Raw genomic sequence first — 17,531 nt, forward strand, 5'->3', positions numbered from 1 at the left:
AATACCCTATATACAAAATTTCAAGTCTGTAAATCAAAAATTCGTTGAGTGTATAGGTTAACAGTTGTCGTCACACACACACACACACACACACACACACACACATTCTGACTTTTATAGATATATAGATTATACATCTATTGAATGATTGGTTATTTTATACGTCGTATCAAGTTAATACACCTTGATGAATGGATGAGATGCGTTTTGAAAGCATTGCAGCATCTCAGTTGAACCAAACTGCTGAAATCCAAGGTATAGAGCGTTCAAGCATCCAATAAATTTATTCAATGGGTTCAAATCTTATGACCGGCAGGAATTGTTATGCTACACTGCTAATTGCATAAGCATGAAACACTAGTGTCTGTAGATATAAATGAATAATTATTATTTAATTATAATTATCAAGCCCATTTAAGAATAGTTAAGGATGGGCATTGTCTATGGAATTATAACTAAGGCAGTCAACTAGCATTTATGCAATATTCATGATCTCCGCTCAGGCGAACACTCTAGATTGTCATTGTACTTGCCTGAATTCGTCATTTGATAGTTCTTGATTTTCTTCATTCCTGTGGCAATTGTTTGATCATCTTGAGGTAGAGACTTGGCAAATAGAGCAAAAGGTAGCACTGTGGCTGGGTTCGAATCTCATGACCAGCAGGAATTGTTACCCTACACTGATGATTGCGTAAGCATGAAGCACTAGTGTATGTAGGTATAAATGAATAATTATTATTTAATTATCTTAAAAAAAAATTTTTTTTTTCAGTTTACAACTTAAGTAATTCTGTAAACTTAAAGCAAGGGTGTGACAGAACAACTCGCTAATTTGAAATATCAATTAAAACACGTGTAATGCAGGTATATGTGTAATTCTTTGAACTGCAACTAGTACAACATTTAAATTTTATTTTTTACCAGTTTTAAAGATGATAGTAAGATGGTGTCTATTCTTCTCTATACACTGAGCTAACTGAACTCTTGAGTTTTGGTCAACTCTTTCCAGCATATCGATGAGTATGTTGGCAACAGCTCGACAAATGTTGTTTTTCAGGTGGCCAATGCAGATCTCAAGGAGATAAGGTGTTATGGGAACTTCTGCCACAAAACAGTCATTGCATGCCATGGCACCGCCGTACTGGAACCACACATTTTCCACGCCAATCTGGTTGAGTTTTGGCAGGAAACACTTAATGATCATGTTGACATAATGGTCAGATATTACTGATACTGCCTGTTCATTTTCTTCAAAAAACCATGCGCCAATTATGCCAAGTCGTGATAGTGCTCACCAAACAATTACACATAGTGCATATAGAGGATGTTGATGAAGTTCTCTGGGGGTTTCAAGACTCCAATAGCACATGTTTTGCTTATTTACAGATCCCGAAAGATGGAAGTGAGCCTCATCACTGAAGAAAACAAGTGTGTCGTCGTACAAGCCCAAACGTGCCTCACATGCATTTTTACGAGCAATAAAATCACGTGGATTAAGTTCCTGCACAATAAACAATTTGTAGGGATGAAATTTCAATTCTTCATGTAGGATTCGTCTCACAGAATGAGCAGACAATCCAAGAGCAGATGAGTATTTGCAGATAGAACATCGGGGAGATCTCAAAACTTTGTTTCACCGTGTCAATGTTTTGGGGTGACTTTGCTATTCGTGGGAGGCCAGATTTCTTTTTCTTTGCATCAGTTTGCATCAACTTATAACAAGTTTATTTTTTGACAATGAATACAAATCAAAATTTAGAAATTAGCAAAATGATATTCATAGGCAGTTTATATATTTTGCTGGTTAGCACGTAAATTGAAAACTAAAACTCATGAAAGAAATCATATTTGTATGAAAGATGATAAAATGTAGAAAGGTATGAGTTAAAAGGATATTACAAATAAAGTCCAGGATCTATGAAGGAAAGTTAAAAAGAATGGTATAATCCAAAGAAAATAAAAAAGTTGGATAGTAAAATGCTTAGATGCATATGACATAGTCAAAAAGAAATTGAAAGCCAATTGGAGTTCAATATATATATATATATATATATATATATATATATATATATATATATATATATATATATATATATATATATACAGTGATGATCATATTTATTGGCACGGTAAAATAAAAGTTAAATTTTGTCTAATAAATTCTAAAAAAGGGATTAAATTAAAGAAAATAACAAAGTATATTATGTATTTTTAACTGGCCTTTCCGATGCAGCAATCGGATTTTAGAAAAAATAAATAACAAAGGAACAACAAACATAATTGCAAAAAACCCTTGTTCAAAATTATTGGCACGGCTTTGTTTTTCTTTTAGTATCAGTATAATATCAATCAATTTCCGGTTTACGTGCTTTCTGAACTTTTTTATAGCCATATTATGCTTGTTTAACGCTAATTCAGTGAATAATTTTTTTCAGATAATTTTTAGATAGCGATTTATTTAAACTATTATAAGTGACTAAATTATAATTTTCAATCGCCATGGTTAAAACTAAGGAACACAGCGAAGACGTCAGGAAGCTTGTTGTAGCATGCAATACCAATGGGGAGGGCTATGATAAGATTTCAAAGAAGCTAAACCTTCCCAAATCCACTGTTAGAGCCATAATAAACAAGTTCAAATCGCAAGGCCACGTTATGAGTTTAGAGGGTAGAGGGAGAAAAAGGATTCTTTCCCCAAGAGATGAACGGAAAATTGTTCGACAAGTAAAACAAAACCCAAGGATCTCTGTTGGGGAGATTGTTGATGAACAGAGCACCTCTGGAGTGAATGTATCTCGACATACAGTTGGTAGAGTTTTGAAGAGAGCTGGTTTAAAAGCATGTCGTCCGAGAAAGACTCCCTTATTGAAGCCTATGCACCTGAAAGCAAGGCTAGCCTTTGCAAAACGTCATATTGATAAAGATGTTGCATTCTGGAAACGTGTTCTATGGACTGACGAAACGAAAATAGAGTTATTTGGCCATAATAAAGTGTCTTATATTTACAGAAAATCTGGCGAAGCTTTCCTGCCTAAGAACACCATACCCACAGTGAAGCACGGTGGAGGCAGTTTGATGTTTTGGGGATCCTTTGCTGCCTCTGGACCAGGGCGACTTGTTAAGGTCACAGGTAGCATGAAAAAGGAAGATTATGTTAAAATATTGGATGAAAACCTGAAAGACTCTGCTAAAGAGCTCTCACTTGGTCGTCGTTGGTGGTTCATGCAAGATAATGACCCAAAGCATTCGGCTAAACTGACTAAGAAATGGCTTGAGGACAATCATATTAATGTTTTGGAGTGGCCATCACAAAGCCCAGACCTTAATCCAATTGAAAATTTATGGAGAACATTAAAATTGAGGGTAATGCAAAGGAAGCCTAAGAATCTTATTCAATTGGAGGATTATTGTCAGGAAGAGTGGGCTAAAATTACTACTGAAGAGCGCAACAACTTGGTTGTAAACTATGAAAAGCGACTGAGGAAGGTAATCAAGGCCAAAGGCTATACAGTTGATTATTAAATAAATCGTGCCAATAATTTTGAACAAGGGTTTTTTGCAATTATGTTTGTTGTTCCTTTGTTATTTATTTTTTCTAAAATCCGATTGCTGCATCGGAAAGGCCAGTTAAAAATACATAATATACTTTGTTATTTTCTTTAATTTAATCCCTTTTTTAGAATTTATTAGACAAAATTTAACTTTTATTTTACCGTGCCAATAAATATGATCATCACTGTATATATATATATATATACATATATATATATATACTGTATATATCCTTGGGCAAGGATGTGTCCAGGATAAATGTTTTCGCATGCTTCCTTTCCTTTAAGGGAAATTTCTTTAAATAATGTTCTATTGTTAAAGTGTTTTTTATTCAAGAAGTCTGAAGAAAGGCTGGTTATGTGAAAATTTTCAAATGCCATAATGCTTGAAATTGTCCAATCGGTCTTGAAACAATTGTAACTTACAATGAAATACACTTTTTATTGCTATCAATTCCTTTTTTGAAGTCTTGGTTTTGTTAAAACAGTATATGAATGCTCATTTATGAAATATGATAATTTTGTAGCTTACATTTTAAGTCATCTCCGTTTGGCTTAAAAATTCATTGTATATGAAATTTACTGAATTATACATAACCAGTAAAATTCAGTATATTATAAACAAGTATATATATATATATATATATATATATATATATATATATATATATATATATATATATATATATAAACAAATTTACATGGTCGCAACACTGGACATGCTAATGTTTTGGATAAATGGTGAGTTAAAATCAAAAGTCCTCGTCAGGCGATTTAATAAATGGTTGCTTTCCACAGAAGAAACCAGTCCTTAAATCCCAAATTCGTTTATTTGTCCAAAACATTAGTTTATATTAATAAAAATATATCTTGCTCTTCTTTTATGTATATATATATATATATATATATATATATATATATATATATATATGTATATATATATATATATATATATATATATATATATATGACTACGTCATTTAATCACATAAATTAATATACAAAAGTATTATTTTATGCATAAACTTTAAGTATTTACTTCAACAGTGCTCAATACATAGGTAGAGCTAGGTAGTAATTTATAAAAATATGTATGGCAATTAAGCTACACAAAATATTCCGCGTTTCACCCACGCTAGGATTCATCAAGTTTATATATATATATTTTTAAATATAATGGGCGGAAGTCTCTTGAGAGCTCTTTCAACTATCATCTCATCAGGAGAAAATCGATAGCGTAAAAATAATACTATGTCGAAAGTAAAGAGTTCTGATGGGGAACTATTGAATGTGCCAAAAATTACAGGGACATTAAAATAAAGTTTCTTAACGTTTAAAAAACGATTAAAATATTGGCCCAACGTTGGGAAAAAAAAAAAAATATGGGAGAAAAGATTCACAGTTTCCCAAAGAGAAACAATGCGTTAGATGTTTATTTCTGCCGGCATAAAAAGGTTTCCACACTGCAATAGAGACAGACTCCAAAATCTTTAAATGGTTTCTATGTAGCACCTTTTTTTTTTTTTTTTTTTTTTTACAAAGGCATCACCACATTATCAAGGCCCAGAGGCCACTCAAGGATAAGGGTTAAAGAGTGTACAGTAGAAGTTGGTCAATATAGTAATCATTAGTAATGAAAATTTGGTAAATTTAATAACTTATATGGAACGGCTCATCAAAAACTTATTTACCTTAGACTTGAACACAACCATATTGTAGTCAGCCGGAAAGCAGGAAAACGGAAGACAATTCCACAGGCGTGCAGTTCTAAGAAAATAGCTTTGTTCATGGAATCTATGTTTAGGTTTAGGCACAGATAAAGAGTGGGGGAAATTATTGATAGTGTTTACAGCTAGACGAGTGTTTCTTGTGAAAGTTTGGCGAGGGGGGACCATAGATTGAAGCTCAGTTGAACACTTTCCATGAAAATAACGATACATCAGAGACAAACTCGCAACATCTCTTCTGTGAGATAGAGGTTGTAAGGAGGAGAAAAGAACATCTCCTACGAGGCTACGAAGTCTATTTTGAACTCTATCAAGGCAGGACAAGTCCTTTCTAGGAGCTCCTGCCCAGATGTGGCAACAGTATTCCATCCTTGGACGTACCTGGCTCTTATATAGATAGAGAATAGCATCAGCAGTGAGATATCTACTGGATCGATAGAAAGATCCCACCATTTTTCCAGCGGCCTTGGCAACAGATTTGATATACGTGTTCCATTTAAGATCAGGAGTAATGGTCAAGCCCAGAAGCTTGTCAAAACTTGAGGCCTCCTGAAGACGAGAGCCATTCATTTCAATTGATGACAAATGTGGATTAAAATGTTGATGATGTAAAGAGAGAAGCTTGGTTTTAGATGCATTAAAAGTAACCAGCCACTCCTTTCCCCATTGTACTACATGCTCAAGATCAGAGGAGAGAGAATTGGAGAGTACTTGGTAGTTTACTGTCTTAGATGTGGTACCATAAATGGTAGTGTCGTCAGCATAAATGTCTACAAATGATGTAAGGATATGATTTGGAAGATCATTAATGTAGATCAGGAAAAGAGTTGGGCCCAGGATGGATCCCTGAGGGACACCGGCATTAATACTGTGAGCTTCTGATTTTTGCCCCTCAACTACTACTCTTATGAACCTATCAAAAAGAAATGATTTAATAATTGAGAAGACTTTTCCAGCTATACCATAGCTAGCGATCTTATGAAGTAAACCTTTATGCCATACCCTATCAAAGGCTTTAGATATGTCAAGAGCAATTGCCCTAGAAAGATTGCCACCGTCGAGAGATTTGCTAATCCTATGCGATATAACTGTAAGGACATCTGCTGTAGATCTAGCAGAACGAAAACCATATTGAGTGTCACTAAGAAGGTTATTTTTGTTGAGATGTTTGATTACTTCTGTATTTAACACAGATTCTAGCAACTTACTCATGACGCACAGGAGACTTATTGGCCTGTACTGAGAGGGGGATGAGCGATCACCTGAATTCTTAAATACAGGGCATACTGATGAGATTTTCCAGGGAGATGGGAAACTATTCTCCTTAAGACAACGTTTAAACAGTTTTGTAAGTATGGGCGCTAGTTCAGGTTGAAGTTTTTTGAGTACTATAATTGGAATACCATCAGGGCCAGTTGCTTTACTGGAATCAAGGTTTTTGATTAGCTTGGCAACATCACGTACAGATATACGTATATCACATAGCGTGTTTTCTGATACAGGAGGAAATATTGGGGGTTGGCGGTCTTGGTCGCAAAGGGTAGAATTAGCTGCAAAGTTCTTGACAAAGAGTTTGGCTTTGTCTGATGCTGACGAGATTACCTCAGGTCCATTGATAATAGTTGGGATGGAGCACATGCTTCTGTTCAGGATTCTGTTTGCTATTTGCCAAAACTGGTGGGAACCAAGCCGCTGCTCAGCTACTTTGGACTTAACAGATTGAGCATACAACTCTCTTGCGTTCCTTATTACTTTCTTACAATGGTTGCTGGCAGTCCTGAAAACGGCTTTAGTTTCCATACATCTATTACGTTTGAAGCAGTGGAAAAAGTGATTTCTGTGCGCAATGGCAGCAGCACATTCTGGAGAGAACCATGGCTGGCTGTTAGGTTTTTGCTGAAACTTTTTAGAGGGTATGAAATGGTCAATACCTACAATTAACCATTCAGTTAGGTCTAATACTATAGAGGACACATCCTTTTTAAACATGGAATGCAGAGGTAGATCAGATATAAATGTACGGAAGCTATCCCAGTCAGCCTTAGTGTATCGATATACTGTACGATGAAGTGGTACGTCTGGGGACTTATTACATTTCATTTTTATCTTAATTGATACAACAGAGTGGTCGGAAGATCCAAGAGGCGACAGAACAGAAACTGAACATAGTTCAGGGCAAGTTGTGAGAAAAAGGTCTAGTAGGCTCGCATACTGGCCGTCATTATCGGGCACACGGGTAGGTTCCTGAACAATCTGAGTGAGGTCATAGGCAATGGAGAAATCATGACAGAACCTCCCCTCATCATCGGTCTTGTTTGAGTGGGTCAACCATTCGACGTTGTGAACATTGAAGTCTCCACATACGTGAATGTTAGCTGAAGGATAAGTAGAAAGGACTTGGTCAATTTTCTCAGATATGCTTTGAAAGATAGTAACTCCGCTGTTGTGGGGGCGATAGAGAGTAAATATAAATGCAGTAGTGTGAGCTAAAGCAACCCGGAAGCACATATAGGGTAAGTTAGGATCTTCCCTGGAGATGTCCCTCCCACATGGAAAGCTATCTTTAATATAGGCACATATTCCATGCCCATGGCGATCTTGGGGTTCAGATTTAGAAGTTAAGTTAGAGTATCCTGTAATTGCAAACTCATCTAGGGAAATAGCCTGTCCAATGCCAGTTTCACTTAAAAATAAAAGGTCTGGTTTAGTCTCCTGTAATTGGGTTTCAACCTCTGGAAGGTTAGAACGTAGACCCCTGATGTTGGAGAAGGAGACATGGTAGTAGGGGTCTACGTTGGAAGTTGGAGCTATTTTATAACTATCGGCACAGCACGGGTTGTCAATCAAATGCTGGCCAATAGTAGAGTCCAAGGCTGCAGAAGGAAGGAGACTACCAGACCCCATTCTTCCCTGTCTGATCTTCGATGGAACATGCTGGTTTATACGAGTCAAAAGATGCAAAGATGTTCGCCCAACATAACCAGCATCGCACTGGCATTTGAATCGATATACAATATTGCTATTTTGGATGTAAGACAAACTATCCTTGCGAAAAGAAGGAAATGCAGGTCTCGTAGTATATACCAAACGCAAGGACACGGAATAAAAGCAGTCATAAATACTTCTGCGAATCTGTTTGGAAAGTCTGTTACTCTTTTCCCTAATCCACGGTAATTTTAAATAAACCGGGCATTTCAAAGGTCTAAACTTTTCAGGGGATTTAAAATCTGCAACCTTTTTGAAAATACAGTCATCAATAATGTCAACAATATAACCATTATTGATGAATATTTCCCTGATCTTATCGAGTTCGGCGTCCAATCTGTTAGTTGAACAAATCATCAGGGTTCTATGTACCAAAGTATTAATTAAGCCGACCGTACGTGATTTTGGTACAAAAGACAACCAGTTCACATATAGGCCAGTAAATGTCAGCTTCCTATTAATTGTAGTGAGAACACCCCCCCCCTTAAACGTTCGACAAGAACATCCAAGAAGGGAAGTGAATTGTCCTTCTCACTTTCCCTAGTGAACTTTAGAGCTCCATGCAAAGAATTCAACCTATCAAAAAATATCGACGCTTCACTTTGCGATGGAAAAACAGCAAAAGTGTCGTCAACATATCTGAAATATGCAGTGGGTTTTGTTATAGAGTTAAACAGAACGGATTCATTGTACCCGACGAAAATATCCGCTAAAGTTGGGGCCAACGGACTCCCCATTGAAACCCCGTCGACCTGACAGTACATAATATCACAAAAACTAAATTCCACAGATTTTGTGCACATTGAAATGAGTTCAATAAGAATCTCTTTAGAAAAACGTAGAGCAGTCTGGCGACCATCGTAAAACACGTCGGTACATATACGTATAGTCTCATCCAATGGTATGTTGGTAAAGAGACTAGAGACATCAAATGAGCACATAAAAGATGTCTCTGCATTAGAATCCAACCCACGTACATGATCAACAAACTTAAAAGAATCAGGGATACAGTGCGTGGTATATAACTTGCGCACAGGTTGCAGAATTGTTTTTTTTTAAACGTTAATAAACTTTATTTTAATGTCCCCATAATTTTTGGCACATTCAATAGTTCCCCATCAGAACTCTTTACTTTCGACATAGTATTATTATTTTTACACTATCGATTTTCTCCTGATGAGATGATAGTTGAAAGAGCTCTCAAGAGACTTCCGCCCATTATATTTAAAAAAAAAAATATATATATATATATATATATATATATATATATGCCTACTGGAGAAAACGAATGTCTACTAGACACTGTCCTCGAATTTCTAAGATCTCTCTATACAGAGGTTTGTCAGGGCAACCTGGTAATGAAGATACTTCCCTCTAAAAGTAAACCCTGACTAAATATTCAACACAACATAGTATTCATAGCCCAAATGATATCCCCTCAGTATGGCCACCCTCCCTTATGCGAGGAATGGCACAGCTTCTCTAAATGATATTGCCTATAGTAACAACACTAAGCTGGATACTCCACCAGAGTAGATGAATTCTTGTCCTGCAATCCAATAAGATCAAAATACCTAAAGAAAGATATACTATAATGTAGTTAACTGCTTAATAAGTGAGAGGAAAATTAATATTCTTAACTTCTTTACTAACTCAACGTTTGAGAGAAAAAAAAAACTCTACTGGAATATTCCCATATCTATGCATCTCATATAGAGATAAAGTGTGAGCTCTAAAAAGAGACCCCTTTAATTTTTTAGAACTTCGACTGAGGTAAAATGAAACAAAGAAATTAACTTTTATCATTTTATCTATCCAATAAAAATACCATCTTTCATTTCTTTTTTTTTTTTATTTCCAATCCAATACAGTTGATATCTGATATTTTTCCCTACAATCATTCCAGCAGTTTTGTCTTTCCAGAAGTTTCTTAGGCACAATAAAGATCAATACATCTTCTATCAAGAAGCTCAACAATCTTACCAGACCTTCCATGCACGTTTCCAACACGCAACCTGTATAGTCTTAAATACGACCAAATTTCTGTAGCAGTCATTTCCTTATTTGAACCAAGATTTTTATAGGCCGGTTGCCATTCTTGATGCCTACCCAGTATGATGACCTTTTATTGAGGCATCATCTCTAGGTGATTACCCACCAAGAGTGTTTCACCTGCCCCCTTTTTTCCATAAAAAAAAACATGTAATTATTCTCCAGTTCTATGTTTTGCCATCTACCACAAAGGTCAACTTCTGTTGGGAATATACCAAGGAGGAATTCCAAATGCTTTGGTTGAGACGAGGATACACATCCAGTATATTTACACTAAGTACAGATTTGAATCACTGCTGATTTCAAAATTAGTATCCCAAAACTAATATTTAGTGACATGAAGAAGCGATCATGTCTTTCTTTTCCTTTGTACAATTTAAGTGCAGAAACGTATCTGTAATTTGATTAGGCCCATCCTTTCTTCTTCTCTGCAACCTCTCTCTCACAGACGTGATGTTGATAATCTCAGTCTTTTCTACAAATACTATTATGACATGTGTTCTTCAGAATTGTCTGATCTATTCACTGCTTCCTTTGTTCAAGCTCGTTTGACTCATTGGTCTAGTGCTCTACATCAATTCCCTGTTTTGATACCTCATAATACAGCTTCCAATTCCAGTAACTTCTTTCCAAGAACTACACTCTTGTGAAATTTTCTTTCTGCTGACTGTTTTCCTCCTAATTACAATCTTGGTCTTTTCAAAACTAGGGTCAATAGGCATCTCCTGTCTTTGTGATAATCATCTTTTATTCTTATTAGCTCCTTACATCAAGTGGCTTCATGCCTTGTCTAGAGTGATTTCCACAAAAAAAAAAAATTTGATCCTCAGTCGCCTTCTAGTGGCTAAATGTTACAGGAAGATGGGTGTCTGATCAAAGAAAGATCAAGTTTAACAATACAATTGCAGTTAACTGTTTTTTTGTTTTGTTTTATTTTTTCTACTGAAGTAGAGCTTCCCAAAACTTTCAATCTTTTAATATATCAGTATTTGCTAAAAATTTTAAAGCCGCTTTAAATGACTTTCTATTTGACAGTTCAAATTTTTCTACATGCCTTCCAACTTTCGAGAGGTCATGAAATAATTCATTCTTCTTCTTTATTTCCAATTAATAACAAAAAATTAAAATGGCTGATTTGCTTCCGAAGAAACTGAAATGCATTCTGGTTGATTTAATTTCATAATTATTTTTTATATAGTATTTAAAAAGTAAATTCGGTATAGTGCTTTGCACTACTGACTTTTTGATTTCAATAAATACTGGATTTATAGTAAACTAACAGGGAGACCCGACGTTACCCGGGATTGAATGATGATCAACAAATGTTTCACACTCCCATATTTTTATTGTCATGAAAATTGGTGAAACCGCTCATTTTTAAATCAAATCAATTGATTGCCTGCTTTAGTTGGGGACCCATTGCGGTGCACTGGGAGGAAGCTTCATGTGTCTCCCTGCAGTGATTTAGTTCACAATACACTGAAGTCTACATTGCACTGTAGAGAACCTACTGTTTAATTTATAAAATCCTTTTTTTTATATATAATGGTTTGAATTAAAGATTAAAATGGAAAGTCAAGTATCAAGGTTTAATTGTGCTCTAAACAGAAACATTCATTTCGAATACCCCCCCTTTCATATCAAAGAACCTATTGTTGATTTTATATACCTGGCCTTTGTGCTTGTGCTGTAATAACGGTTTGAATGTAAGTTTAAAATGAAAAAGTCAAGTATCATGGTTCAGTTGTGCTTTAAACAGAAACATTCATTTCAGACGTACGCTTGTCATATCAAAGAACCTACTGTTTATTTTATATGCCGGGCCTTTCGGCTTGTGTGGTAATAAGACTTCTCAAATGCATTTGTGATGTTAGGCTTTATAAGTTGTTAACTTCGGTCAAAATCGTCTGTTCTTTCTTTCACCAGATTTTTTTTTCGATTATCGATACCTAATAAAGACATTTCGATACAAAACCTATCTAAGAACACTGCCAGATACATGAAGTACATTTATATGCACATACACGTACACACACATATTTCCTTCTACATAACAGTAGAGATATAATAAAATAATAATGCATGAGGCATGCAAAGGTGAGAAACAGAAGCATATGCACAAGATGAGCTCACACAATTCTTTTAATAAGAAGATTTATAGGTTACAACCCTAATAAAATAATAAATAAAAAATTGTTTCGTTGCTGTGTGTATGTATATATATATATATATATATGTGTGTATATATATATATATATATATATATATATATATATATATATGTGTATATGTGTGTGGGTTTTTTTTTCCAATTCTCTTATCATTTTGTTTTTTGTTGGAGGTGAGGCATCCTACTGGATGCCAGACATTCACTCGCTATTTCAGAAACTCCGACCGAGAGGTCTTTCTAAGATCCTAATCGTAACTAAGTGCAATTGCTTATATCTTTCTTGCACTTGGGCCATCGGGTATATTCGCTAGGTAGTTTGTTTTTTTAATTCTTTTTCATGAGTTCTGTTGCTCCTATAATTACTGGAACGATGAAGATCTTCCTAAGATACCAGTTCATTTTCATGTCATACACAAGCCCTGGGTATTTCTTCATCTTCTCCCTCCTAACTCTGTTTAAGCCCCTATCATTAGGGACACTGGCTTCAACTAGGGTTGCTTCTTTCTCCTTCTTGTCCCATATCACTATGTCAGGTTTAGCAGCTCCGTTTTCTCGTGCGCGTGCACGCGCCTGTGTGTGTGTGTGTGTGTGTGTGTGTGTGTGTGTGTGTGTGCGAATCTAATATTAACATTTGCAACAAGAATTCATTGTCATTAGAATTTTTTTTTAATATATTCTTTGTTTTTCTTCAGTGATTTCTCTCCGCCTTCTGACCTCTCTTATCTCAAAAAGTGACTTTATTTACATTTTAAACAAGTCGATATAATCTGATTCCTTTCTTTAATATTCCAAACGATTTATCGATACATTTTATTTTACAAGTGCACATCGCTTTCTTCTTCTCCTCCTCCTTTTTCTTCTTCTTCTTCTTCTTCTTCTTCTTCTTCTTCTTCTTCGATAACTTATTACTTATTCTCAAGGTTCAAGTAATTAGTTTCCACCTCTTCTTTCTGTTATTTTTATCTTTAATATTTTTATTCTTAATTAAAGTGATTTACCCTCTTGTTATCTTTCTTCTTTGTTTTTAATCAGCACATTTTCTTCTTTTTCTTCTTCTTCTTCTTCTTCTTCTTCTCCTTATTTTTTTTTCTCCTTCGTCATCTTTTTCTTTTACTTCTCCATCTTCTACTTCTCATTCTCCTCCTAGTTCTTCATCTATTCTATTTTCTTCCTTTACTTTATTTTCTTCTTATTATTATAGTCATATTTCCGTTTCAACTTATCTCTTTCCTTTCCTTTTTCTATCTACTTCACATTCTCCTGTTTTTCCTCTACTTCTCTATCTTCTTCTCTTATTTATTCCCTATCTTATTATCTTTCCTCTTTTTCTTCTGTTCTCTTTTCCATCTTCTTGTACTGCTCAGTCTCCTCTCCTTCTTTCTCTACTTCAATATTTCCTCTACTTCTTTTATTTCTCTTTCTTTTCCTTCAGCTTTTCCCTCTAATTCTCCACCGTCTTCATCATCATCATCATCATCATCATCATCATGGTTGTTAAGCAGCAACAGTGGAGCAACAACAACAACAACAACTACAGACTAATGAAACGAAACTTTTTCTTTTGTCATAACAATCATAATTCACCCAGCATCATCATCCAATGTCAACAACATCTTTTCATTTTTATTTATTTAGTTTTGTTATCTCACCTTTCTTTCTTTTTCTTTTTTTTTTTCGTTTTCATCTTCTCTCGGATCGATCATACCTTCCTCTTTATCGAATATTTCTGCCCCATCTACGGTCCGTCCCATAAACGCTCTCGCTCCCTCTAGCAACCAGTTGTAATTCATATATACCCGGCCAGCAAGTTACAGTTGTCGTTCACAAAGTTTCCGGTTGTGAAACAGAAAGCATCACAATTCTCTCGCGAAAAAAAAAAAAAAAAAAAAAACAACCGAAAAAAAAAAGAAGGGCATTTAATTCCACGCACTGTTCTTGGGGAGAAAAGATAGAAAACTTTTTTCTGTCCTTTTTCTTCCTCTCTCCCCAACCCTTCCTCTCAGAGTGACTTGCGCTCTTTTTCTTATACCGACCACCATTCTCTCGATCTTGCTACCCAGGAAGAACGGACGGGACTAGATCTTCTTTCATCTCGACAATTCGAAAAAGGGTTGTAGTATTTTTTTCATCCCCGTTTTTGTAAGAGATGTCGACCCGCCCGTCGAGTGCGCACTCCCGCAAGGCCTGGGACAGCGGTGACCTCGACTTGGTGGACAGAAGTGACATCAGAGCCGGCGGACACTCCAGCGTCATGTCCCAGCCTTACGGTATGGAACCCGACCTTTATGGGAACAACAAAGTTAACCAAAAACCAGCACAGGACCTGTCATGTTGTGGAAAAGTTATGAAAGGCATACGTTGTAAGTATCGCTACAAACTCAATACTGCCATTATGCTTCTTCTGTTTTTCGTATTTTCGGGGGTGTCTAAAGTTTTTCTTTCCATTTAAAAAAAAAAAGTATTCCTGATATGTGAGGCCAAAATAATGTGATGTTTTTTTTTTTTTTTAATGACTTATAAAGATAAAATTTAAATAAAAAAGATGAATAAATACAAAAATAGTTCAATAATAAAAAGAAAATATCTAAGATGACGGGGGGGGGGGGGTAAAAATATTCCTGATACCAAATAATGGTATTTTGTTAAAAATTGGTTTAATAATATTAAAGTTTGTCAAAATATAAAAAAAATATAAATAGTTTAAATTGTAAACAACAAAGAAAGTATTAAAAAATTATTTACTTGTAAAACTTAACAATAAAGCAGAAAATTTGAAGAATCAAATTCTCTATTTTTTTCGTGTTGTCACTAGCAGAGTGTGAATATAAATTTGCCTCCTTATTAACGTCTAAGAAAAAATGCGATTTTACCCAATAAAATCAAAATTACTTTTAACTAGAAATAAATTTCTACTCGATGATTTTTCGTAATTTTTGGATATATTACTATTTTCGGCATGACAATTAAGTACGTAATATTGTTTTTGCTTAAAACAACATATTTAAAAAAAATCGATCTATCGACTATATCTTAACATTAACAAGCAGTAAGCACCTAATATTTTTATTTATTTATTACACTGTAATAATAATTACAAGTAAAGAGTTTAAAAATTGTTTTTCTTATTTTTTTAATTGCAAAAATAGATAGCAGATAAAAAGATCAAAGTTTGAAACTTCTAAAATAATAAAATAATTAAGTTTCCGGTGATATGTAATTTTAAAATAAATCATCTTAAATACAATTTTTAATTTATTTTTCTAATAAGATTAGAAGAAAAATAAATAAAAATGAAATGTACCATTTTTTTTTGTCGCAATGAACAGTAAACAAACATCTTTTTTTTTTATCGCCAATACAATTCCAGTTTGTGTACGTTTTCCACATCTAAGATTCTCTTACCAAAAACGATTCTTCGAGTTGTAATTTTAATATAACGAAATAAAGTGACAATATCCATAAAGATTTAATTTGACATGAATCCATGTATATATATATATATGTATATATAAAAACACCAACTTTTAAATTTGGATCTGACACGTTTATGACTAGGGTTAGGATATTTAGAGTTATTTTTTTCTCTCTTTCGTTATTGATTTTTTTTTAACCAAAACAAAATATGAACTTCTCTTAAAACAAACAACAACAAAAGCTGATATTAATTTAGTTATACAAAATACGGACCGTGCTGTTTTCTTTTTTAGATAATCAAGTTAAATTTAATTTTTACGGTATCTTTTATTTACTTAATTGTTAGGTAAAAGTACAGATAATCCTTTGCGTTTTATTTATTTCTTTTTTTTTTTTAGATGTATCTACTTTTTAGGCGATTACGTACGATCTTACGAGTACCACCTTGTCACTTGGACTTAGGGTTAATGATAAAACAATTTAATCAACTGCTCTAAAAATTAGAATGACCCGGAAATAGGGGATCGTATTTTGCATAAATACCTTAAATTATTATGACTAAGTTTACTTTGTAAGTATTGTAATTTTAAAACAACTACAAATCGTCTAAAATGACATCTTTTGTAAAAGAAAAAAAAAAGAACATTTGGGGTGTTGAAAACGTTGCACACAGCCACTTTCTTCATATGCAAAATTATTTTATTTTCACATTTATAAATTGTTGTTGGACATTTAACGAATCCTTTTTCCAAAATGTAGGTACTTTTTGTCAAAAACTTTGTTAAACGTGAATTAAAATTCATATCCGACTTTTACATTCTATTGAAAAATGACGGGCGTTCTTTTTGTTGTTTTTGACATTTTAAGAAACTTCCATTATTCTGTGTTTGTTGCGAGTTGAAAGTTGTCCAGATAGAATGAAGGATTTGGTAATTTATATGTAGTTCAACATTTCGAGTTATATATATATATATATATAAGTAAAAACAAATCGAATTCAAAAGTTCTTGAGAAAAAGTTAAAGGGAGTTAGAACCGCTTAATTTATCACAGATTTCTGTAAAACAAAATAAAATAATTAATTATTCTTTAACTACCGAACTTCAGGTTTTTAGTTTCAAAGTTGAAAGTAAAAATTAAAAAAAAAGAACAAAAAAAAAAAAAACAATAAGAAAAGCTAATTTTAAAATAAAAGCAAAACTAAATTTTCCTTCATAAAAGTAAACTGATTTCTCTTGTCCAACTTTCATGTTTTTTAACCAAACTTCTCTCTGCATGAGATCACGATGCTAAGGTCGCCGTATAAATAATGGAACCTATTTTTGAACAGACTTTGTTTTAGTTTTAGTTAGATTCTGTGTGTTGGAGGGGAGGAAGATAAAATAATGATACAATCGTCTGTCTTTAAAACAAATACCTCCACTTAAGAAAGAAGCAAACATCAACAACAAAAAAATCATCCACAAAAAATAGAAACACCTTGTCTTAAAAATGAATCTTTTTTTTTTTTTTTTAAGATAGACCGAAAAAAAGTTGGAACTAAGCTAGAATTATTATCGTGCCAATAATGATAGATATCATCCTCATCTCGCGAAAGAAATATATTAATAACTTTTTTATCGTAATTTGTAAA

The 17,531-nt window shown here is 34.0% G+C and overlaps 1 protein-coding gene across 2 annotated transcripts in view; it reads left to right on the forward strand.

Moving 5' to 3' along the window:
* Nucleotides 1-13,807: 13,807 nt before the first annotated feature.
* Nucleotides 13,808-17,531, forward strand: part of LOC145297532 (polycystin-2-like) — a 65,640-nt gene continuing 61,916 nt past the window's right edge. For both annotated transcript variants that reach the window (XM_080143476.1, XM_080143477.1), the window contains exon 1: nucleotides 13,808-14,845. In XM_080143476.1, the coding sequence (XP_079999602.1) occupies nucleotides 14,632-14,845 (214 nt within the window). In that variant the 5' untranslated portion in view covers nucleotides 13,808-14,631. The remainder of the gene's footprint in view (nucleotides 14,846-17,531) is intronic.

This window comes from Euprymna scolopes, chromosome 18 (assembly GCF_053919585.1).
Source record: "Euprymna scolopes isolate OS-2025 chromosome 18, ASM5391958v1, whole genome shotgun sequence".
NCBI lineage: Eukaryota > Metazoa > Mollusca > Cephalopoda > Sepiida > Sepiolidae > Euprymna > Euprymna scolopes.